This window comes from Chinchilla lanigera, unplaced genomic scaffold (genome assembly GCF_000276665.1).
Source record: "Chinchilla lanigera isolate Chin_1 unplaced genomic scaffold, ChiLan1.0 scaffold00064, whole genome shotgun sequence".
Classification (NCBI taxonomy): Eukaryota; Metazoa; Chordata; class Mammalia; order Rodentia; family Chinchillidae; genus Chinchilla; species Chinchilla lanigera.
Window position 1 is genome coordinate 10,668,912 of NW_004955465.1, and position 22,669 is coordinate 10,691,580.

Genomic DNA, 22,669 nt, shown 5'->3' on the forward strand with positions numbered 1-22,669 from the left:
CCTTAAAAGTGTCTTAAATAAAGACTAAAACATTTTGGCAAGTAATATATAATATCAATGACATGAAGAAATGTTTCATTTTTCTTTTTTCTCTCCACATTAATTAAAAGAATGAACTATTCTATTTAGGCACTTTTTTTAAAAAGTGGATCAAATAATTTCTCATATTTGACCTAAAATAGTCTTGGGCTTGGAAATCTATTTTTGTTTGTGATTCTGGGGATCAGATGCAGAACCTCAAGCTTGCTAAGGAAATGCTCTACACCTGAGCTACACCCCTACCCCTGGAAGTATTACCTGTTTCAACTGTGACAGGGTCAGAGATTTTTGACTCTCTTGACAGTTCTAAAAGTGGTCCTGAAGAGGGTATAGATGATAGGTAAGTTGTCCTGACATTCTTTCTTAAAGATGTCAGATACCACCTTCATGAATCACAGGTCACAACAAGAAATGAAAATTTATATCCCTGGATCTTTGGGTTGAAACAGGTGACACACCGTATTTTATTACTAAAGAAGATAATTTTTACTATGAAGCCAAACGCACGATGCTAGAAAGAGTTCAGGCTGCTTCACAGCAGCCCTTCTTTTTCTCCAATCTTTTAGATGACATCCCGGCTCCTGCTGCCCCGTTTGATCATCGTATTGTGACAGCCAAACAAGCAGCAGTCAACAGCTTATACACTGTGAGCAAAACAGAAATCCTAGGAGGGTAAGTATTGCTCCCTTTGGACAGTCTCAGTGAGAGCAAAGGGCCTCCAGAAAGACAGAGCCTGAGCACCCCATACATGTTCGCTGGTCTCCCTCTGACAACCAGAAGCATTATGAGCAAACATTTTAAGAGATGGGAACCATTCTTGAAAATTGTCACAATAAAGCTCCACATTTATTATCTACTTTACTTTGCATGTTGTAAGGTCTGAAAGTAAGAAAAACCCAATGTGAGTCACCAGGAGTTTCAGAAGCTGTCCAGAGCCATGGCTTAAACCCCAGGAGACAAAACACAGAAATGAGTCAGTGCTGTGTCTTTCTAGTGGCATGTGTTAAATCTTGGTATCATTGCTCCTGGTTTCCCACTTCTACTGTTACTATATAAATTACTATGATCCATTTAATTGATGTATTTCCTCATTGAAGAACTTATTTGATGGTCATCTAAGTGCATACTTCTCTCCCTAATGCAGGAAGATTAGAGCTTACCAAGGAAACTCATTTATACTGGGGGAGAGTCTTTCCTCTTCTAAGTCTTTCACAGTCCCTCTGTGATGTCTTGTAACTCAAAGCCTGGTTTCCTACCATCAGCACATTTGTGTAAATCAGGAGGGGTGAAGTAGAAAGTTTACACACATATGTACAAATTTTACTTACTAACACATGGGGAATGCGCACAACTGTGACAGCACATGTTTCTGCGATTGGTCATTAGGGTGTAGTCAGTTGATTTTTATAAAATCCCTTCTTCCTCTCCCCAGTCCATCTTCCTTCGGCTCTGTCACATGGAACCACCTGAGGTGTTTCTTCCTCAGCCGGCTGATCACAGAGAACTCCCCCTGGGACGGTGGGGATGGGCTGAGGGAGAACTGCAAATTCAAAACATGAACTGGTGCCATGGAGGTCTGAAGTCTTTGGGTCTTCAGGGACTTCAGTGGCAAGCCAGCAACTATTTCTCTGAAGGAGAATAGTTATTTGCAGTAGAAATTTTGAGATAATTCCCAGGGTTTTCACTGTTTGTCTGGCCAAGGCTTGTCAATGGCTCCTTTAAAGTTCCTTTCTGCATCTTTGGGGACCACAGGTTCTGCTCAGTGGTACTGGAGAGTGTGTAGTGGGGGGGCTGGTCCCATCTTGCCCTGGGCTTCACTGAACACTGGCAGCCCTAGCTGGCTCAGCAATGAGTTTGAAGAGCGCCCCTTAAATATGTGTTGCTGCCCTCGAGATGTGAAGGGACCACTGAGTACTGTGCCTCCTCCTTCTTGACAGGGGACTCAAGACATAGCAGCTTCACTCTTACTTTTGGCAGAGATACTGCAACATGTCAAGGACCACTGGGTTCTCAGAGCTCCTTCTGTGTTCATCTCCCACTGTGTAGGCCCTAGGGCTTTCGTATCCTTGCTATAGTTTGGACTTACAATGTCTCCCCAAGAATCATGGTAAAGGCTCCATCTCCAGCCCTGTGGTGCTGTGGGCAGGTGGTGGAATCTTTGAGAAATAGGGCCTCATAGGAGGAAGTGATGTCACTAGGGGCGTGACCTTGAAGGAAGTGAGGTCAGTGGGGCATGTCCTTGAAGGGCAGATTGGAACCTTTGCCTTCTCTTTGCTTCCTGGTGCCATGAGGTGAGAAGCCTCCTCTGCCATGCACCATGATGTTCTGCCTCAGTTCAGGCCCAAAACAACAGAACCAGGTGACCATGGACTGAAACCTCTAAAATCATGAGCTGAAATAAGCCTTTCTTCCTTAAACTTGTTTATTTTAGATGTGTTGTTATAGCAATACAAAGCTGACTGTCGTAATCGCTGATCACCATGTCCAGTGAGCGTGAGGTTACCAGTCTGGTGGCTGAATGGTTGGAATTGACTATTTCTACCACTTGAAATACCATTGACTGTTTATACCACTTGACTATTTCTCCAGTATCCAACATCTTTTCCAAGAGTCTCCTGCTTCTGGGATGGGTGGGGTAGCTACACTGGGAATGCAATGGCCACCACTGCACCCTATCTGTCAGGTGTTGCTTTCACCCCACAGGTGCCAGGAATGAAGCCTTTTTATATTCATTGTCCTACTTGGGGGCTCTCCTTTTACTTCCAACCATGACAGCCACCATGGCACAGAACAAGGATATATGTTTTATCTTACTTTACCAGTTAAGAAACAAGATCAAACAAATAAAATTTTAAAATTGTTAAAAAAGATTCATGTTAGAAGTTAAAAATCTCTAGAGTCCATCTCTGTTAGTATAATGAATTACCCCAGGCTGGGTGCTCAATTGAGGAGAGAGGTTTATTTAGCTTACAGTTCTGGAGATTCAAGATCTTGGCACCAGCATAGGCTTAGCTCTGATGAGGAGTTCCCTGGCTTCATCACATCATGGTAAATGGCACTGTGGTGGGAATAAGTGTAGGAGGCAGGGGTCACATGATAGGAAGCCAAGGAACAACGTGGAGGGGTCAGAATTGCTCTTCTGTAGCTGCCCTCTCATGAAAACTAACCGGGAACCAACAAGATCAAGATCAACTTCTTTCCAGCACAGTGCCCCTACTGACCAAATTACTTCCTCGTAGGTCCCACAGCTTAAAGCTTCCACACCACCCTTACTCTGCTACCTTGAAGACCACACTTCTAACATACATCTTTGGGGAACACACAAGCCATATCCTTAGCAGCAGCTGTCTTCCAAAGCCCGTATAGGTTGACAGCCAAGCTGAACTGTGAAAAACGTCATCAGCAGCTATGCAATATGTACATTGATTGTATGTATCTATGTGCAATATTGTTGCTGCCTTTTTATTTATATGCAGTTTCAAAAAATATTTTGACATACATGACCTCTAGGCTGTATTATTCATTTGCTTTCAAAGCCCAGCCTTTTATATTCAGATGTATTTAGAAAAATTCTGTGTTGTCTGTAATAGTGATTTCTCAAATTTTCGCATTTAAATGACTCGCCCAAGGAACAGCCTGAAATGCAGATCCTGAGGCTTCACCCTGGGTTCTTGCCTCCATAGGCCTGTGGTCTGAACAAGAGATCTGCATTCTTAACCCCCTCCTCTTCCCAGGACCTTGTGATACAAGTGATGCACAGGCCAGACCTTGACCAGGGCTGAACTAGTTTACTGGAGATAGCAGGTACACTCATAGGTTTGCCCATTCAATTTCACAAAGAGAAACACCGGGGTGACTTCCCTCTGTCCACTTGGTAGGGACTTCCCTGGGTCCCTGCTGACAATGGTACATCATGCTGTGCTGTCCTCTTTTTTGGCAGAGGGCGTTTTGGGCAGGTTCACAAGTGTGAAGAGAAAGCAACGGGCCTGAAGCTGGCTGCCAAAATTATTAAGACCAGAGGCACAAAGGACAAGGTGAAGATGCGGGGCGTTCCTGGGTCTCCCCCTCCTGTCCAGTTCCCCCATTGCACTAACACACCATGTCCTGCTTAGGAGGAGGTGAAGAACGAGATCAATGTTATGAACCAGCTGGACCACGTGAACCTCATTCAGCTCTACGATGCCTTTGAGTCCAAGAACGACATCATCCTGGTCATGGAGTAGTACGTGTCCCCTCCCTGTCCGGCAGAACCGTGCATGCTGCCCCTCTGATTCTGACGTGTGTGGACCACATGAATGTGTCTGTTTCACAGAGAAAATTACTTCTGATTATGCCTCTCCTGATGCGATTCACTGTTGAGATGTAATGGGATGAAATATCTTAGAGTGGCTTTGCATCTAAGCTGTGTTGTTAAGATCCAGGCTTATATCATTTCATTCTGGGTCATAGGCAGGAAAGTGGTTTTTGAGCTACCTCTCATTTTCAGCATAAGGAAGTCCTTTATCCTTAGGGAACAAGTACCAAGACCTCCCAAGGCATGCCTGAGGATAGTACCAAACCCCATTTATACATTTTGCTTTTTTTTTAATTACATACCTATAGTAAGGCTTAATTTATTACTTAGTAGTTAATAACAAAGTAAAACAATTATCAAAATATATTCTAGTGAAATTATGTGGATGCCCCCCCCCATCTTATTGTACTAGACTGGACACAGTTGCCTGTGGGTAACTGAAACCTTGGACAGAAAACTCTGCATGGCGGGGAGCAGTGGCTATGATCACTAATACAAAGTTCATGTAACACCTTTGGTGACTGGGACTAACAGGCTTCAATTTAGAATTGCCTTGGTAAAAACTTAATGACTTGGGTGAGAACATGTCTAGTTCTGGGCTGAGGACGTAGCTCATTAGCAGAGTGTTTTCCTAGAATGTGTGAGGTCCTAAGTCTGACTATAAGAAAGAAAACTAGTAGTTCTGATAAGTGCGGAATTGGTATTGGGATTCAGTTCACTTGTTTCCAGCTTGGTTTTGCTTATCATTGTGCCATAAAGCACGTTGTATAATAAAGCATCAGTCACATGGAAGCACTTAATCACTCCAGTTAGTCTGAGGCGTTAAAGTGTTGAAACTTGCTGCTGGGGTTCAGAGAACCCTGCCCATGTCCTTAGAATTCTCCTGTCAATGACATGTGTTAAGGAGTGATACACGCAGACTCATCCCAGAGCTGAAGCCCCGGACTGAAAGGACTTTGAGATTTCCCTCTGTGAAAGGAAGGTGTGTGTGTGGCGCCCCCAATGCAGGAGTCATGTATGTAACCTGGGTAGTAAAGAAGGTGGAGAAAGTGCTTCACATGTGTTTTCTGGGAGTGTCAGAGAAACTCACGCAGCACTTTGCTACAAGAAAGCCCACGCCAGTTCGGGATAAGGTCTGAGCGTTTCACCCCTCTTTCCTCCGTAGTGTGGAAGGCGGGGAACTGTTCGACCGTATCATTGATGAGAACTGCAGCTTGACGGAACTCGACACCATCCTGTTTGTCAAGCAGATATGCGAGGGCATAAAACACATGCATCAGATGTACATCCTCCACTTGGACCTGAAGGTAGCTCACGTTTACCTCCCCTACAAAATGTAAAGCTGTCCCAAGCCCTGCCCATGTTGGTCGGTAGGCCCTGTGGATAATATATGCCAGCTGAGGTAGTTTGCCCGGTCATTGGTTGTGTTCTCAGAAATTAACAAAAATCTGGATTCTTTTTTGAAATGGGGTGTGTATTGCTATGTTGCCCTGACTGGCCCTGAATTCTTAGGTTCGGGTAATACTCCTGTCTCAGCCTCCCAAGAAGCTGGGAGTACACCCACATTTCCCCCATGTCTGCAAAATCTGTATTCTTATTTTATTTGTTTATTTGTTTGTTTTGAGACAGGGTCTTCCTATGTAGTTCAGGCTGGCCATGAGCTCACTATTAGCCCAGGCTGGGCCTGGCCAAACTTGTGACAATCCTCCTGCCTCAGCTGGGATCACAGGCATGTGCCACCACACCTGTCTCAAAGTCTGGATTTTTATCTCATTCTCAACTGTTGTCACCATCTTTAGAGACTGTGCTTTCTATGGACGTAGATTGTTCAGATTCTTGTAACTTGTCCCTGTTGAAGAACTTGGCATAGGAGGTGGTTTCCCTAAAAGTTTAGAATTGCAACCACCATCACCACCACAATATCCTTGTCATAGCCTACACATTAGAGTGTATCGGGTGGAGGATTTTAGCTAACTCAGAATTCCCTAGTTGTAATCAAACTTTCTAGGGCTCCAAGAATGCCCAACACTCTTCTAAAGCTTTGGACTTTGGGATTTACTTGTTTATGGGCTTGGCTGGACCACTGAGGACAAACTATGGAGAACAGAAGGCAAGACCAGCAGAGGATGTGGCTCAGATGTCAGCAAGCAGAGAGGATGAAGTGGGTAACATGCTGGAGATGGTGGAAAAGCAACATGAGAGAAGCCACCGTCCCTTATGAAGTCCCTAGAAGAACTGGACTGTGCACAGTTCTAGTTATAACTAACAAAAGACTGAGCCCACATAACCCTGGTCAAGTATAAGGCTGGAGCTGAGCATCGTAATGTGTATCTACTTGTGTGGCTCGATCATTTTCTCATTTCCCTGTTTGCACAGCATGGCAGTGAGATAAAGTGTGTATTCTATATAACATACCATCTATTGCGAGTCACCAGGGATTGTGCAGCTGAATAAATCTAGCCTCCTTAAATAGATTTCCATGGCCTCTCCTCCTACGACTTGGCTTCCCTCACTGTCTTGATTTATGTGCCTTGCCTTTCCCCTTGACTGTTCTGCAGGAGGAAGGCAGGGGGAAGTGGTATATAAAATGACAAAGTCAGAGGTTAGAAGTCATTGGCAAAGTCCGTGGCCATGAACTGAGTATGATCGTGCCTGTTGTCCCGGACCGTGAATATTCTAAATGGGTCTGATTGGCAGCTGTAGCCAGGAGCCAACCTATCAGGAGCCACATCACTCTATCTCTGGCTTCCTAACACTGATGGGGGACTTGCTGTGGGCTATTTTATTTATGATGTGTGTGTAAAGATAATAATAAAGATGACAGCTGGATCGGTCATTAAGGACCAGCTTTTTAGAAAGCTCCTTGGAAGAAAACGGGCTAAAAACATTAAGAGTGGCTGTCATTAGGTAGGGGTGATTTAAAATGGACTTCTTTATATTTTTTTATGTTCTACAAATCTCATTTAATGGAAATTCTTTGATTTCCTGATCATAAACATTAACTTTTGGACGTGCCCTCAGAGCTATTTCATTACATTCTGCAAAACGATTTTTGGATGCTCTACTATTCTCTGAAAACGAGACAGCTGCATACATGATCAATTAGTTATTTAAGCATGAAACCAACTGCCTTACATAGCACCCACTTACATATAAAATGACAGACATCTGTTTTCGATATATTTTAGGGAAGGATTGATTTCTAAAGATTGTGCATCCAATGAAATGGACTACTGAATACTGATAAAGAAAGCACTACATTCTTTTATAAATATGTCTTGGGTCCCTAATCTTTTTTAAACCTCTTCTCCACCCAGACAGGGTGTGGGAGGGAGTTATGCTCCCAGCCAGAAGATGGGGAAATGGAATCCCAGGCATCAGCACCTTTGCTCAGGCCTCCAGCTCTTAGGGAGGAGTTGAAACAACAGTTTGAGAGTTCTTGTCTCTTCGCTGAAAACTTTCCCTTTTATGGATGACTTTGACTTTAAACCATGCCCTTTATTTTTCTAAGATCTTGATATTTCTATCTCCCCAAAAGTAGGTACATTTCTAAGACATTTTTGAGACACTGAGTTTAGTACTTCTATTTGATTTTCTCCCGCTTTGCCCCAAGATTGTCAGATTAGCAGGGTAAAGTTGTACCAGAGTCTAACTCCAAAGGAACACTTCCTCAAGGGCTGTAGGCATTGAGACCAAACAGCAAAGCCTTAGAGTTTCTGAAGATGAAGAATGAATAGGAGAGAAAAGCCTGCCTTTAACTTGTGACGTTCCCAAAAGCCAAGCACAAAGGAAAAATCTAGGGATTGGGAAGATTTATGTTATATTGCACATTGAATGTGGTTGTTGAAGTGAATCAGGCCATTTCTCCGGGAACTCATAAATCTTTGGGAAAAATATTCCTCCAAGACAGGGGAATTCATACTTAATAATTTTAGGGGGGCCAGTGTCAAGCCTGAGCTGGCCTCCACCATGGAATGAAGTCCTGAAACAGCCTCGGGCTCTGTCCTCTCTCGAGGAGGCCTCTGCCTGAACTCATGCATTATGGTCAACTGCAAAACCATGGAGAGGGACAGGCCGGGTGATGCAAGGTTGGCAGGGTACTCGCGACCTCATCCGCCACATAATTAGAAGAGAAAATGCCCACACAGAAGAGCCAGCCCCAAGTGAAAGGCCTGATATGTTTTTCCTGAGCATTGTTGTATTTTTAGTTGTGGTTCAAGAACAATTTGAGTGAAGGATAGTTGTTTTCATTGCTAATGTGTCTCTTTCTCCTGGCAGCCTGAGAATATCCTGTGTGTGAATCGGGATGCTAAACAAATAAAAATTATTGATTTTGGATTGGCCAGAAGGTATGTGTGTTTGGACATAGGTGTAGGAACAAAGTTAGGGGACATGTCTGGTGCTCATTCTTTGTAAAGATAAATCTAGCATATCCTTTATTCTCATGCCCTGATTTAGAATTAATTTAATAAAAATCAGTCTTACCTTGCTGAATTGGAGGTTTTAGTGTTTAGAAGCTTCCACAATGCATTTAATAAAAATGTGAGAAATTACAAACCTAATGCAGCGAGGCTTATTAAGTCAGAAGCCATTAATTTAGCATTTGAGGGGTTGGTCTTAGTTTTTTATGTTTGTTCCATCTGGAAAGAAAAGGGCTTGAGACTGCAGGGTCCTCGCCCATGGAAGCTCCCCAAGGGTTCACAGAGCTTACGTGGACACATTCACAGTTCAGCATGGTTGCCTGCCTCAAAGAGGAGTTGTAAAGTATCACAGCATTCTGTTTATTCATCCACACAGGCTTATTCAAGCCACCTACATGCCAGGAACTATACTGGCTTTCTTTTTGTCACATTCTACAATTCAGATGTCCTGATTATTCAAAGTGGCTTTCTCCATAACTGTTTCCAGTTATTAAGGATGTATAGAATGCATTTTGACTCTTGAAGCCTATGGGACTTCTCTGCAGGTTTCCAATACTATGAATATGTGCTCTCCTTTGAAGTCTATTTAGTATAAATTCACCGGAGAGCTGAAGGTGTTTTGTCTCATAGTCCGTGTCTCCGCAGCATTCATGAGTTTTGATTTTTGATTGCCACTTCCCATCCTTCCTCTTTGTCTCCCCCATTCCAGATACAAACCCAGGGAGAAACTGAAGGTGAACTTTGGAACCCCTGAATTTCTTGCCCCCGAAGTTGTGAACTACGATTTTGTTTCCTTCCCTACAGACATGTGGAGCGTGGGGGTCATCGCTTACATGCTGTAAGCAGCTTCAGTCTCTCTCACACACGTGTCTTCCATCTGTGCCCCTTCTGTGAGGTTTGGCTATTTTGAACAAAAGCCCTAATTTAGGTCTTTAAAAAATACTATAGCATAGTTGCTTTCTAGGTTCTGTTGAATCCCGTGAATGAAAGGAGTAAATTCTGGCCCTCCTCATCTTAAAAAGTGAATGTATGTCCTCTTCACAGATCACTTTGGCTCCTAGAACATCACCTAAAGCCCTAGAAGTAACTGAAAAAAGAACCCCACCCTTGTACCGATCTTCTGCATGACTCATGCTAGCTTTACTCCTCAGAGGTGGCATTCCTGGCATTTGCCTTCTGAGTATGTGACATCTTGCCAGCTGCAAAGTGCTTGAGCAAGGAATGTGTACTACTTTTTGAGATTCATATTCCAGGGTAGCTGCAGCCTTCACTGCCACAGTTGTTTAATTAGGACTTGGCAAGGGGGAGGAAAACACTTTGCTGGTTTCAATAATAGGTTATAAAATTATGCTTCTTTGTTAGGTTATTTTCCTCCTCTCCTTTTAAATGACAGAATCAGAAAGCAACCTGTATGTAAAGGATTTGAGATTGAATTTAAAATTACTCACTCTGGGTCCTGTGTCCTGTAGACTTAGTGGTTTATCCCCCTTCCTGGGTGATGATGACGCAGAGACGCTGAACAACATCCTGGCATGCAGGTGGGACTTAGAGGATGAAGAATTTCAGGACATCTCAGACGAAGCCAGGGAGTTCATCTCCAAGCTCCTGATTAAGGAGAAAAGGTAACTCAGGTTCATCCTGTGCTCTGGCAGAAGCAAGCATAAACAGGAAGCAGTACAAACCACCAGGGCCATTAGAATCCATCCTCCTTGTGTCATCTGTGATGCCTATGCAAGTCAGAAGCACAACTGAAGCTTGGTTTGTCTCTGATCTACTGAGATCTGGGGCCATATATATTATACACACTTTCTTGTGTTATTTCACTTTTGCATTAATCTGTGGTATGTGGAGATAATAACCATGATTTCACAGATGCTTAGCCGAGTCTGAGGGCAGTAATGCCCTGGGGCTCAATTACAGCAGATTCCAAGTCAGGCACTCTAGATCCAGTGTCTGCTCCCACCCATTCCTGCATTAATATCTAAGGAGCAACCCTGGGCACCTGGCTTAAGCTTGGAGTCAACATTTGCATGCAACTAAAGTCAAAGCCAAATATCACTATTACAGAATAAATTTGAGTGGTACAAAAATAAACCTAAATGTTATTCAGAATCTAATTATTAGTACAATGCTCCTGTTAACCTTCTAGTGTCCAGACTTTAAAACTTTGACTTTAGAGTAGTAACAGACATATTTTCAGCACTGTCAGCTATTGGAATGCTCTGCGGATTCCATCCTGAAAATTCACGATACTAATTGGGAATGCGTTTCCATCTGAGGTTGATGGAAGTGAAGAGTTTTGTTGTTGTTGTTTTGTTTTCCTTTTTTAGTAACTGATGCCTGTTTATGTTCTATAGTGGTGACCATATCAACACAGTTCCTGAAAGTACAATGTCCCTCCTCTTCGAGTCTTATACTTAAATGTTTGGTATCTAATGAAGCAAACATATTGAAGCAGTTCTACAAACTGAAGCTTTATGGCTACTGAAAGCTACTGTTCAGAAACATATTTCAGTGTTTCAAAAATTAGTAATACATATTCAAAAGATTTAATGCATAAATTCCTTTTGTAATCATCAAGAATCATTTTGATGTAGCATTTTGCTCTTACAGTAATATGAATTTACTCTTGTACTGTCTCTTAGGAGTTCAATTGAGGAGATTCAATTTTATATCATAAGAAAGGGTCCATATACAGTATTTGGAGTAGATGTTCAATTATTAACAAGAATTTTGATCATTTGTCTTGCTTGTCTTACCAATGTTGTTATCCTGATTGGATCTGATGGTCACCTATGCTGCCATTCGTGACACTTAACTCCAGAAGAGATAGACTTTGCTGTGAACTTGGCATTCAGCCATCTGGTCTACCAAAGGTACAGGCCAGGCCAAAGATGAATTGCAGCTGCAGACCTTGCTGGGTGTGTTCCTACTAGTAAATCTCTGAATTTCCATTTAGCTGGAGAATAAGTGCCAGTGAAGCTCTCAAGCACCCCTGGTTGTCAGATCACAAGCTCCACGCCAGACTCCGCGCACAGGTGAGCAAGGCCTCTTGGTTTTTCTTCCTCTTCTCCTGTCTACCTGTCTTTTAATGATCAGAAGCTGCATTCATCTTAACCTTCCATGCGGTTCCCTCTGTTGCTTTTCCTTGCAGCCTGAAAATCTTTTTTTTTTTTTTCTGGTACTGGAAATCTAACTCATGACCTCGTGCTTGCCAGGCAGGCACTGTGCCACTGAGCTAAACCCCCAGCCCCTAGCCTGAAAATCTTGTGCTAATGTTAAATTGCTAAAAATATTTTATTGAGCAGTTTGTACTTTTACAAAACAATGCTGATTACATTGTTTATGTATGTTTAACAGAATGTTGTTTTTGGCATAAGTGCTTATTATCAAATCTTTATATCCGTTTTTACATCAGAATACTATGCATATAAACACACACACATATATGTATGGACTGGTATGTATATATTTATATATAAAATTACAGTTTGGGCAAGACATGCTTATGTACATTCAGAAGAAATATTTCACAATAAAACAGAATTCAAAATTATAAATTCCTTGCTTACCTGATTTAGTCTGTTCTAGACACTAAGTCTTTTTTCTTTTTCTTTTTTGTGCTAGGGATTGAATGTAGGGGCTCATTGCATGCTTGGCAAGAGCTCTACCACTGAGCTACATCCTGAGCCCTTTTCAAAAATTTTCTTTTGGGGCAAGGCTTGCTGTTTCCCAGGTTGGCCTTAAACTCCTGATTTTCTTGCTTCTGCTTCCCAGTCAGCTGGAATTACAGACATGCACCACCAACTTTTAATGCTTACTTTGGTCTAAATGCCTATACAAGTAAATGTGAAGGAGACTTTTACCAGATATGAAAGACTGAAGTATTTGTTGAGAACAATGGCACCTATGCTTGTACTCAACCTCTAACAGTGAAATCTTTTTCTGTTCCTATTGCCGAAATGTTTATATCACATCTCCCTCATGTGACTCTTTGGTACAGATTTCTTTCCTGAGCTTCAGACTCACATATCCACCTGTGTGCTAGATGTTTCCACTTGGGTTTTCTCAGCCCCAGCCTGAACCCATGCCCTACCCCCAACTCACCTCCTCCTTTACCATTGAGTGGCATCAATAGACCCTTTATTTCTTCCTTCTCCTTCATTCCCTCATCCCATGTTTAATAGATGTCCAATCCTGTACCTTATTGGCTATGGAATCCTCCCAGTTCTCTCCATCCCTCTGGTTGTCTTGACCTGGGACATTTGTCCTCTGAATTGTGATGGTAGCTTCCACGTTGGCGTCTCTGTCTCTCTCAGGTTGCTTTCATCCAAATAATTGTGGATTCTAGAAATAACACAGACACAGATACGTGACATTGGAGTGACTGTTCCCCACATTTAGGATGGTTAGCCTGGGAGGATGCACATACACGCAGTAAGCCCTCCACACCTCTGGGAGGACATGGAGGACAGGTCTGACGTGCTCATGGGTAGAGTGGCTGCCCCTGGGGCTTCACATGGTGTGTGCTCAACACATTTTCTTTTCCTCCTCAACCTCCCCACTCCCTGGGGTTTGGAATGGAACTTTTCTCCTGACCAACAAACCTTGGAATGACTCTGCTTCAGGTACTCAGTTTTTCCACAGCCAGTCTTTATTGAAATTAACTCTATTTCTAAATTCAGCATCAGCACTGAGTTTTATTTGTGTCTGAATATACCTTTCCTTGATAATTGGTACGGATGCCAAGTAAAAATAGACTTATTACCTAGCCAGTACCTCATCCAGACTGCATAAACTGCTTATTAGGGTAACCAACTTATTTTGAGCCCATTTTCCACCAATGTATTTTTATCCAAGGTTATTGATGTCCAAATACATTTTGACGTGGCAGGACAATATAGAAACCACAGCAGAAAATTAATGACATTGCACACCTTAAAGAGAGCTTAAAATATTCTTTAGACATGTAACAACAAAAATCACCTTTTGGTTACTCCATCCAACTGGTGGTACCTGAGGTGAATTTCAAGAATGCTGAGAATTAAAAGAAAGCAAATTCTCTTCTTTAAGTGTAATTATTAAAGTTATCATTATGTGACACTATGACAATTAGTGCCCAAACTGCTTTACAAAAATTAACTCGTGTATCCCTCATGCCTAACCTTTGAGGCAGGCTTTATTAGTATGCCCATTATGTAGAAGATGGAGGAGGGGTAAATTCTGGAGTTGAGGGCAGAACTTTGCCACCCTATTATTGTACTGGGTGAAGGAAGCCTGAACCACCTTTGTAGAACCATTCTCGTGCTGTACATATTTGGTACTACTGAAAGGCAACATTCAAACAATGTGTTTATTTGTCACCGAAAAACAGGTTGAGTAACTCCCATCCAAAATGTTTGGGACCAGGAGTGTTTCAGATTTTGGATTTGTTCTGATTTCAGAATGTTTCCATATAAATAATGAGAAATCTTAAGGGTGTGACACAAGTCTAAGGATGAAATTCATTTATGTTTCACATCCACCTTATACACATGACCCGAAGGTAATTTTAAGCAACATTTTTGTGAATGTAGTTAGACTATGACTTGTCACACGAGGTCAGGCATGGAGCTTTGTACTTCTGGTGTCATGTGGGCACTCCAAAAGTTTCCAGTTTTGGAATATTTCAAATTTCAGAGTTTTGGATTAGGGATGTGCAGCCTGTATAGAGACCAAGTTTTTCCAGAAGATTTATTTTTGGAATAATCTTTGTTCTTCTAAGTTATCTAAAATAAGAATTCACCTTTATGTTGAAAATTTAATTCTAGTCCAACAGGGCTTACCATTTGACCTAAATTCTTTTTTTGTTTTTGTTTTTGTTTGTTTGTTTTTTTCCGGTACCAGGGATCGAACTCACGAGCTTGCACTTGCTGGGCAAGTGCTGTGCCGCTGAGCTGCTGAGCTAAACCCCCAGCCCCCTGACCTAAATTCTATTTTAAAATTTTATACAGTCTTATTTATCTCTTTTCATTGGCACATGTGTTCCTAACCACTTGAGCATGCCAGTTGCGCTCGAGCACTCCCCGCCTTAGAATGATGGTGCTAAATTTCTCTGCCTTCCCTCCTAGTCTCAACATGACATGCGGTGGTCCCAGCCTCTTTTATGCTCCCAGCTATAACCCATCTGTCCTCAGAAGTAGCTCTTACCCAGATCCTGCCAATTAAGGCCAGTGTTAAAGGCCATCTTTTTTTTTTTTTTTTCCCCACCTTGGCTTTTCTTGGTCCCTAAACTGAAGGTTCTTTTTGTTTCTCCTTCTCTTCCCTTCCCTTCCCTTTTTTTCTCTTCCTTTCTGTTCTGTTCTGTTCTGTTCTGTTCTGTTTTCTTCTCTTCTCTTCCCTTCCCTCCCCTTCCCTTCTTTTCCCTTCCTTCCCCTCCTGTCCCCTCCCCACCCCTCCCGTCCTCTCCTCTTCCCTTCCCTTCTCTTCCCTTTTCTTCTCCTCTCCTCTCTTTTCTGTTCTTCACTTCTCTCTTGGCACTTCCATCACCCTGTCTGCTACTAGATTTGAGTGCTTTTGGAAGAAACCACCCCAGGGTCTAACTCATCCTTGCAGTCATTGCAGCCCGACTATCACAAACATGGGCCCTGTGCTTGGTCTCCGTGAGTTTTGATAAGACACACATGTAAAAACTCGGTGTGACTGGGGCCTAAGAGTGTTGACCCCGGTGCTAAGGCAGGAGGAGAGTGGGGGACATGCAGCAGCAGGCTGGAAGTGTGACTTCTCCGAGGTCAGCAGCAGTTTAGACTTCAAGAATATCTCTTGTAGAGTATTTTACTGAGCAGCAAACCATTGGCTCTTCCTGTGTTCTTGTGTGTGTTCTGAAGTCAGTAACTGATGAAAACAGTGCTCACCCTTCCTCAAATGTCTCCTGTTTCCCCAGAAGAACTGCAGCTCCGACGCTCATAACCTTATGACCAAATAGTCCACGGAAGATACCCCTTTGAAAGGTTGGTATCAAATCTTCTTTTTTCCCTGAGAAGAAAGAAAATTGGGGAGATAGTTAGGGTTACACTCTAGGAAATCACAGATTCAAGCAGTCTTGAGAAGGTGCTCCCCTGGCTGCAGGTGGTTTCCTGGAGGTGTGCGCCACCCTCCAGCAAGAGAAATGAGACAGACGTTGAGTGGTCTTGGCAGAGATGTTGAGGGAAGCAGGGCAGTGTTTCACCTGATGTGGGGGGATCCTCAAATTCATGTTGCTGTGCTTGTGCCCTGGCTCGCCATGTCATAGCAGGAGCTTGGTTCCCTACCATGTGGAGTGGGGTAGTCTTACTGCCTAAGCTCCTTGAATGGCCCTGGAGAGATCATCTAAGCCAACTTGAGGCCAGGGCTAATTATGCTCAATAATTAGCATAGTGAGCTCCAGGCTCTGACCGGAAACTGTCTCTGGTCATCCTTACAATTATATATAGATGGGGAGACCAAGTCTCAGGACTCAGAAACTAAATAACTCACCTAAAGCCACGCAGCCAGGAAATGGTAGAGCACGGTTCCCTCTGCTGTCTTGGAAGCTGAAGCCAGATTTAATTTTTCCCCTTTGAGCTGCCTCTGACCTTGGCCCAGCTCTCTGACTCCCAGGAAAACCACTGCATACCAACTTCCATGTATGTTCTATGCCCCTCTTAGAGTTTTGGTGGAATTACTAAGGGATAGTTTTACATGTGAATACTTTCTTTTCATCGATAACCTCACTCAAGCTATACCCTAAAGGTTAAGATTATACAAGTAGTAGTACTCTAATAAAGAAAGACTTAGAAATCCAACATTTCTGTCCTCATAAGGGAGACATCAATGCTCCAGCTCCCTAATCTTGGGCAGTAATTTTGTAGCCATTTTTGCAGCTAAATTTTAATAACTGCATAGGATTTATGATGTGTAAATCTATGTTCTTGCTCCCCACTGATCTTAATTCCTCACCCGCCCCCCTTTCACAGTTCTGGGGATTGAACCCAGAGCGTTTTGTACACACTGTGCCAGTGCTCTACTACTGAGCTACCCTCAGCCCCTACTGGACTTAGCTCCGTATTCTCATCTCCGTATTTCTGGACTGGAGGTCTTTGTTTGGCTGCAGTTACTCCTGTGAGAACCGTCAATGGGAAGGCTGATGCTTTCTATTTACAAGGATCATTCCTGTTTGTTAGTAAAAACAAGGGGGATAAAGTTAGGGGAAACAGAGGGCATCATTTTGTCCCAAGAACCCCAGTGCCCTGGGTTACTTTGCTCAAGGATTCCTTCACGGTGAATCGTGACTGCCCAGGGCCCAACGTGGCCAGGCCCCTGTCTGCTCTTTCCCTTCCCTCACCCTCTTCCCCAGAAGCAGTTTTGTCCCCAGCCACCACAAACCCTGAAGGTTTGCCACAAACCACCTTCCCACCAGAAGTGCTGGAGTCGCTTTTGAGGCCTGGTGGGAATGCATTCGCTGGGTGACAGGGGTTGCATTCCAAGGCGGGCCTGTCGCCAGGGCCTGGCAGGGAGACGGGAGGAAATGGTGGTTGGAGGAGGTGGAGTCCAGAGCAACCCTTGCAGGAATTGCAGGGTGGGACTACTCTGGGCTCAGGTTGGCCTCCAGAAGTCACATGGGCCGCTTGCCTTGCTCTTCCGGGTTCTCCTATGGTTGGGTCACAGAAATTCACCTGAGTCTCTCTGCTGGCCAAGGGAGAATCATCACAGATCCACCTGATCCCCCTCCCTAGTTTACATACTTTCTCTTTTATTCTTTTTGTGGTGCGGGGGATGGAACCCAGGGCGTCACACATGCTGAGTTCCCCCTGAGCTACACCCAAACCTCTACTTTTCAAATTTGAATTAACATTAAAATTTAAGATATTAATTCTTGGAGCAAATTTATTTGAGAAGTTAAAAAAAAAAAACATTATTCTTCACAACAGTATCCCTTGCCAGGGTGAGAGGAGGTTTTTTGGCAAGCTGCATTATGAGTGAAACCAAATTTGAGATAATATTGATTTTAAGAATCTGGTGGTTGAAGATTATTCCTGTGGAAAAAGACAGCGTTCCAGGCCCTATGAATAAGGCATAATCTACAATGTAAATGAAGGCATATAAATCTCCTTCAATTTGTTAGAGGTTTCTTGATGCGTCAGGAAACACCAAAAATCAACCTGGCGGCACTCAACTCATTGCTCCCTCCCTGTGACTTTTGCCAGCCTCTGAGACCTACATCGAGGACACACTTTCAGATCCATAAGGAATGATTTAGGGCAGGAAGCAGAGGGGCCCCAGGTCGGGGGTGGTCATAAAGCAAATGGAAATCCAATCCGCTCTGTGTATCTGCGGGCTCCCATCTGTAGATGGGAAATAGGTAAAAAATCTATCTGTGCTAAATATGTACGGACTTTTCTTCCTTGTCATTATTCCCTAAGTAAACAGTATGATGACTATTTGCATAGTGTCTATACTGTATTAGGTGTAAGAAATCTAGAGATGTTCTTAAGTATATGAGAGGATCCACGTAGCTTCTTTGCAACACTGTGCCATTCTACGTAAGCGATGCAAACACCTGTGGATCCTGGCATCTGCAGGGGCCCTAACACCAGCCCCCGGGGAGCCTGAAGGAAGGCTGGATTCGCTGCGAGACCTGAATTCTCACTTTGATCCTGGGATCCAGCTGACTATGGGCTGTGGTAACAACTCAGAAACTGAGCTTCAGATGAAACAAAGAGGCCTTGTCCCTCACTGTAGCAAGCAGTGCTAAAATATCTCCCATAAACTAGAAAGAAAAAGAAACCCAGCGATGGTCAGCAGCTGAATCTGTCAAGAAGCCCTCCCTCCCACCCCATATACACATACATTATAAAAAAATGTCATCTGTGGTTTTCCTAAGGGGTACAACCAACTAATTACAATTTTAAAAGTCCTGCTGAATTAACAAGATTCAGATTTTGTTTGCTTTGCAGGAAAACTGCTGTGGTTGCTGCTGCTTTGAGAAGACGTTTGGAAAAATCAGCAGTTCGGGTGACTTGACCCCTAGGATGAGTGGCAGCTGGCCGCAGCAGAGGAGGCCTTGGACTTGAACTGGGAGCGCCCCTGCCTCGCTCAGCCGGGGCACCCGTGCTGGTCCCTGGGGTACAGGCAGACCCCAGTCCTACATACTGCATGGCGGGGAGATGTTTCCCTGCCTCCTTGAGTTTTTTTAATTTATTTTTTTAAATGTTTGGATGTTAGTCACTGGGGCGGGGGTACATTATGCCTGCTATTTCTCAAATTACTAGAGCAATCAGAGTTGAGATGTATTTGAGATTCAAGAACCTGGGCACTGCATTCAGAGGCAGAAAGTGGCTTCCAGTCATTAAACTGTGTCAGTCAAAGGGGTGATTGTATCTCCAGGAAAATTCTGTTTGGCACACCCTTGAACTCTTCTTGATTGGTCTGAAATCGGGTGAATTCAATGGGTAAATAATTTGCTTGCTGGGATGTATGCCTTCTTTAAATGCTGAAGCAAAAGGCGTCAGACGCTGTCTCTTCCATTTATTCCGAAGTCTCCCCCAAGCGCATCAGTTTCTTCCAAGTAGCTGATTCTGCTTTCACATTAGTCGTGCTTCTCCCTGTTGTGCTTCCTGCTTCTGTCTGACAGGCCGTTGGTACATTTAGGAAGACCAGTAAGTGCACCTATGCAGGCTCCTGCGACGCTGAGGCTTGTGACGAAATAGCAGACACCGCAGGTGAAGGACCCTCTGCCTCTCAGCTCTTTCTCTGAGCATGACGGTGATTTCCAGCTGGAAGCTTCTTATTCCTAAACTCTCCAGCCATTTCCTGACAGTTATTGAATAAGGGGCATGAGTGCTACCGTGGGTGGCCTTTGGGGTACAGAAAGGCACGGAGCTGAAAGAGTAAAATCTGTGCCACTTCCTTATGAAGCAGGAGCGATCCCGAGCCCCCCCGGAGCCCTACGGCACCTTCTGTGCCACGCTCACCCCTCAGCCCCGGGACCTTTCCTCAGTTTCCATTTCCAGATGCTGCCACGTCAGCAGGATGAGGTGGCGAACGGCTGTGATCCCAGCAGTCTGGGGAGCTGAGACAAGAGGATCACATGTTTGGGCCTAGCCTGGGCAATTTAGCAACTTAGCAAGACCCTGTCTCAAGATTAAAAAATTTTTAAAAGGGCTGGAGATACAGCTGAGAGCAAAACCCAAACAGACCAAAGAACTAAGCTGTTGTGCACATAGGCTGTAACAGTTTCCTAACGTTTAGCCCAACACGTTGTCTAGGTACTTTGTTGCTACCCCAGCGAAGGGTACGGAGCAAAGTTGCTTGGTGGCTCTGTCAGGAAGGCAGATGAACTCTCCTCCCTTCTCTCCCGCCCAACCCCGCCAGTCCGTGAAGTGTGCCCCAAACAATGCATGACGTCCTTCTTCTCGTGCATAAGATACAGCAGAAGTGGAGGTGGTGGCCGACAAGCACTTCCAGGAGGGCCACGTGCCGACCTCAGTCCTGCTCCCTCTGCCGCTCTCCCCCAGCCTCCGCACTCATAGGACGGCGCGTTTCTCTTTTCCTTTGGCCAGTGCATTTATCCAAGGTTGTTTTCTTCTACTCCTGCTATGCCAGTAAGCTTCAAACGTTCCATTTTATTTTTAAAAAAAGAGAAAGGAAAGAAACACACATCACACACGCAAAGCTAGGTGACTGAAGAGTGCTATTACTGGGCTATGTTTGGCTGATGCTGTTCGTTAAATCAGGAAAAATCCAAGGCAGTGCGTGCGTTAATGCCCTTAGACCACAGGGAGCTGATAGTCCAGTGCTAAACAGGATGCGGAGGTCTGGATGGAGCCCTTGTGCAAAGGCGTGGTCCGGCCCTGGGCTCGGATTCTCCCCGCATCCAGCAGGTTTTTTGCAGGGTGGGCAGCCTGACCCAGCCTCCATTCTGATTCCCAGAGGCAGAGAAATTGCCCCACAGCCTGCCAAATGGGGAAGGGACTGCTCAGGTGAAATACAGCGTGATTTCTTTGCCAAATGAATACACTCCATGACCCTGTAGTTAGCAGACGTGACTTTCTTATTTCTTGAGGTTTAGAAAAGAGAGGCGACCTCATTTGAATCTGTAGTTAAGTTCCACACGTGGATGGGACGGTATGCCCCGCCAGCAGGGTGCCTTTTATAGGAGCCCTGAGGATGCTTCCATTGCAGAGCCGATGACCAGGCTAGGTTTCGCAGAAGAGGGGATTATCAGGCTGGTGTTCCTCCTGCCCCCGCTCCACCTCCGTCGGGCTCCCCCAGCAGGGGCCTGTAGCTTGGTAGATCGCTGCTTTGATAGAAAAGGGGGCGTTGCAACGCTGGGTAATCAAAGCAGATGCAAGTGTGGGCTCAGAGAAGTGAGTCTGACTAGACTGGGCTGTTGTGATCAATTTTTCCAAAAAGTCATCAGGCCTGGATTTTACCTCCACCCTCTTAATGGACAGTAGGGCTTCGCTTACTCTCACCAGGAAGTTCCCATTTCTTTACCAAATGGAGGAAATTAAGTGCTGACGCAGCACTTTTACTGTCTGGAGGGAAATAACCCTACCCATCATTAAGAAAAACACATACCCACATTTTTTTATAGCCCGGGAGACACTGATACTTACTAGAATCTGCTGATTTTAAAAATCGGGGGAAAAGGGGCTCTGCTCTTATTTGTTCTATAAAAAACTAAGGAATGGATTGTCATCTGATTTAATTTGGGGCAAAGATTTCCAGGTCAGAGACTGGGTACCACACATATCTGGTGAGTACCACGGCTTTGCTTTCTGTCCTCACATGTATAAATGGACACTGTTATCACAGAAAATGTTGTTATCACAGAAAACTGTTATCACAGAGCAGCACTGCTGTTATCACAGAAAATGTTGATGTATTTGAAAGATGTGTGGCTGCTTCCACTTTTATCTAACTTACGGAAATCAGTGTAGCATTTTTTTTCCTCGTTTTAGAATCACAATACCGATTTCAGAGTAGGAACGAGAATCCTGCTCTTTATTTCATTACTTTTTTATGCTTTGTTTTGTTCTGTCCTCACAGCTGCCCCGGCCCTGCCCCCACCGCTCGGCGAAGGGTGCCAGCGAGCCCGTCTCTGCTTGTGTAGCGTGGGCTGTGTGCGGCTTTCTTGCAAAATTCATTTGTAGAAGTGCGAGGCACAGGAAGAGCAGGCCCCAGCGGGCTGCGGTGGTCGCACTTGGTCAGCTCCGTGTGCCCGGCCATTCCGCCATCTGTGTGGGCAGCGACACGGCCCAGGCTCCCTTCTCAGTATCTCTTATGCTCCCTACTTTGTGTTTGCTCTTTAGAAAGTTTTTTTTGAACTTCTTTCTCCTTTTCATGAAAATCAAATCCATCTTCTCCGTGAGGACAACTCCTCTAAGGCCTTCAGTTTATTTGTGGTGCAGGGGATTGAGCCCAGAACCTCACACATGCTAAGTGTATGCTCCACCACCAAGCGACATGCCCATGCCCACCCCCAAGGCTTTCTTTTCTCTCTTTCGCTCCTTCCCTGCCTCTCTTTCTTTTTTCCAATGCTAAAACTTAGGGCTGCCACACATGCTAGGCAAGCACTCTAGCAAACTACATCAGGTACATCCTCAGCCCTTTTTATTTCGAGCTCAGGTCTTACTGAATTGCCCATGCTGGCCTCCACGGTGCAATCCTGCCTCAGCCTCCAGAGTAGCTAGGAGTACCCTCGTGTGCCACCACTGTTCAGCTTACTAAAGCCTTTTGTGATCAGAACTTTATTTATAAAAGGCAAACCGCCTTCTATCCTAGAGGAAATTGACGCTAGATGTATTTGGTGTTGGGCTCCTGCATTGAGGTTACTTCTTTGTGTGGGGTGAAGTGTCAGTTTCTCAAATGAGAAGCGCAGTGTGTGTCCTTGCTCTGTTTTGAGTAAGTGGTC

The 22,669-nt window shown here is 44.3% G+C and overlaps 1 protein-coding gene across 6 annotated transcripts in view; it reads left to right on the forward strand.

Annotated features, from left to right (window-relative positions):
- Positions 1–21,719, forward strand: part of Mylk4 (myosin light chain kinase family, member 4) — a 100,396-nt gene extending 78,677 nt beyond the window's left edge. For 5 of the 6 annotated variants that reach the window (XM_013521847.1, XM_013521843.1, XM_013521846.1 and 2 more), the window contains 10 exons: positions 606–711; positions 3,980–4,073; positions 4,152–4,261; positions 5,499–5,640; positions 8,612–8,682; positions 9,464–9,592; positions 10,224–10,376; positions 11,714–11,792; positions 15,677–15,743; positions 18,708–21,719. In XM_013521847.1, coding sequence (XP_013377301.1) covers positions 606–711; positions 3,980–4,073; positions 4,152–4,261; positions 5,499–5,640; positions 8,612–8,682; positions 9,464–9,592; positions 10,224–10,376; positions 11,714–11,792; positions 15,677–15,718 — 926 coding nt within the window. In that variant the 3' untranslated portion in view covers positions 15,719–15,743; positions 18,708–21,719. The remainder of the gene's footprint in view (positions 1–605; positions 712–3,979; positions 4,074–4,151; positions 4,262–5,498; positions 5,641–8,611; positions 8,683–9,463; positions 9,593–10,223; positions 10,377–11,713; positions 11,793–15,676; positions 15,744–18,707) is intronic. The other variant, XM_013521845.1, reaches the window with a different exon arrangement.
- The last annotated feature ends 950 nt before the right edge of the window (positions 21,720–22,669 follow it).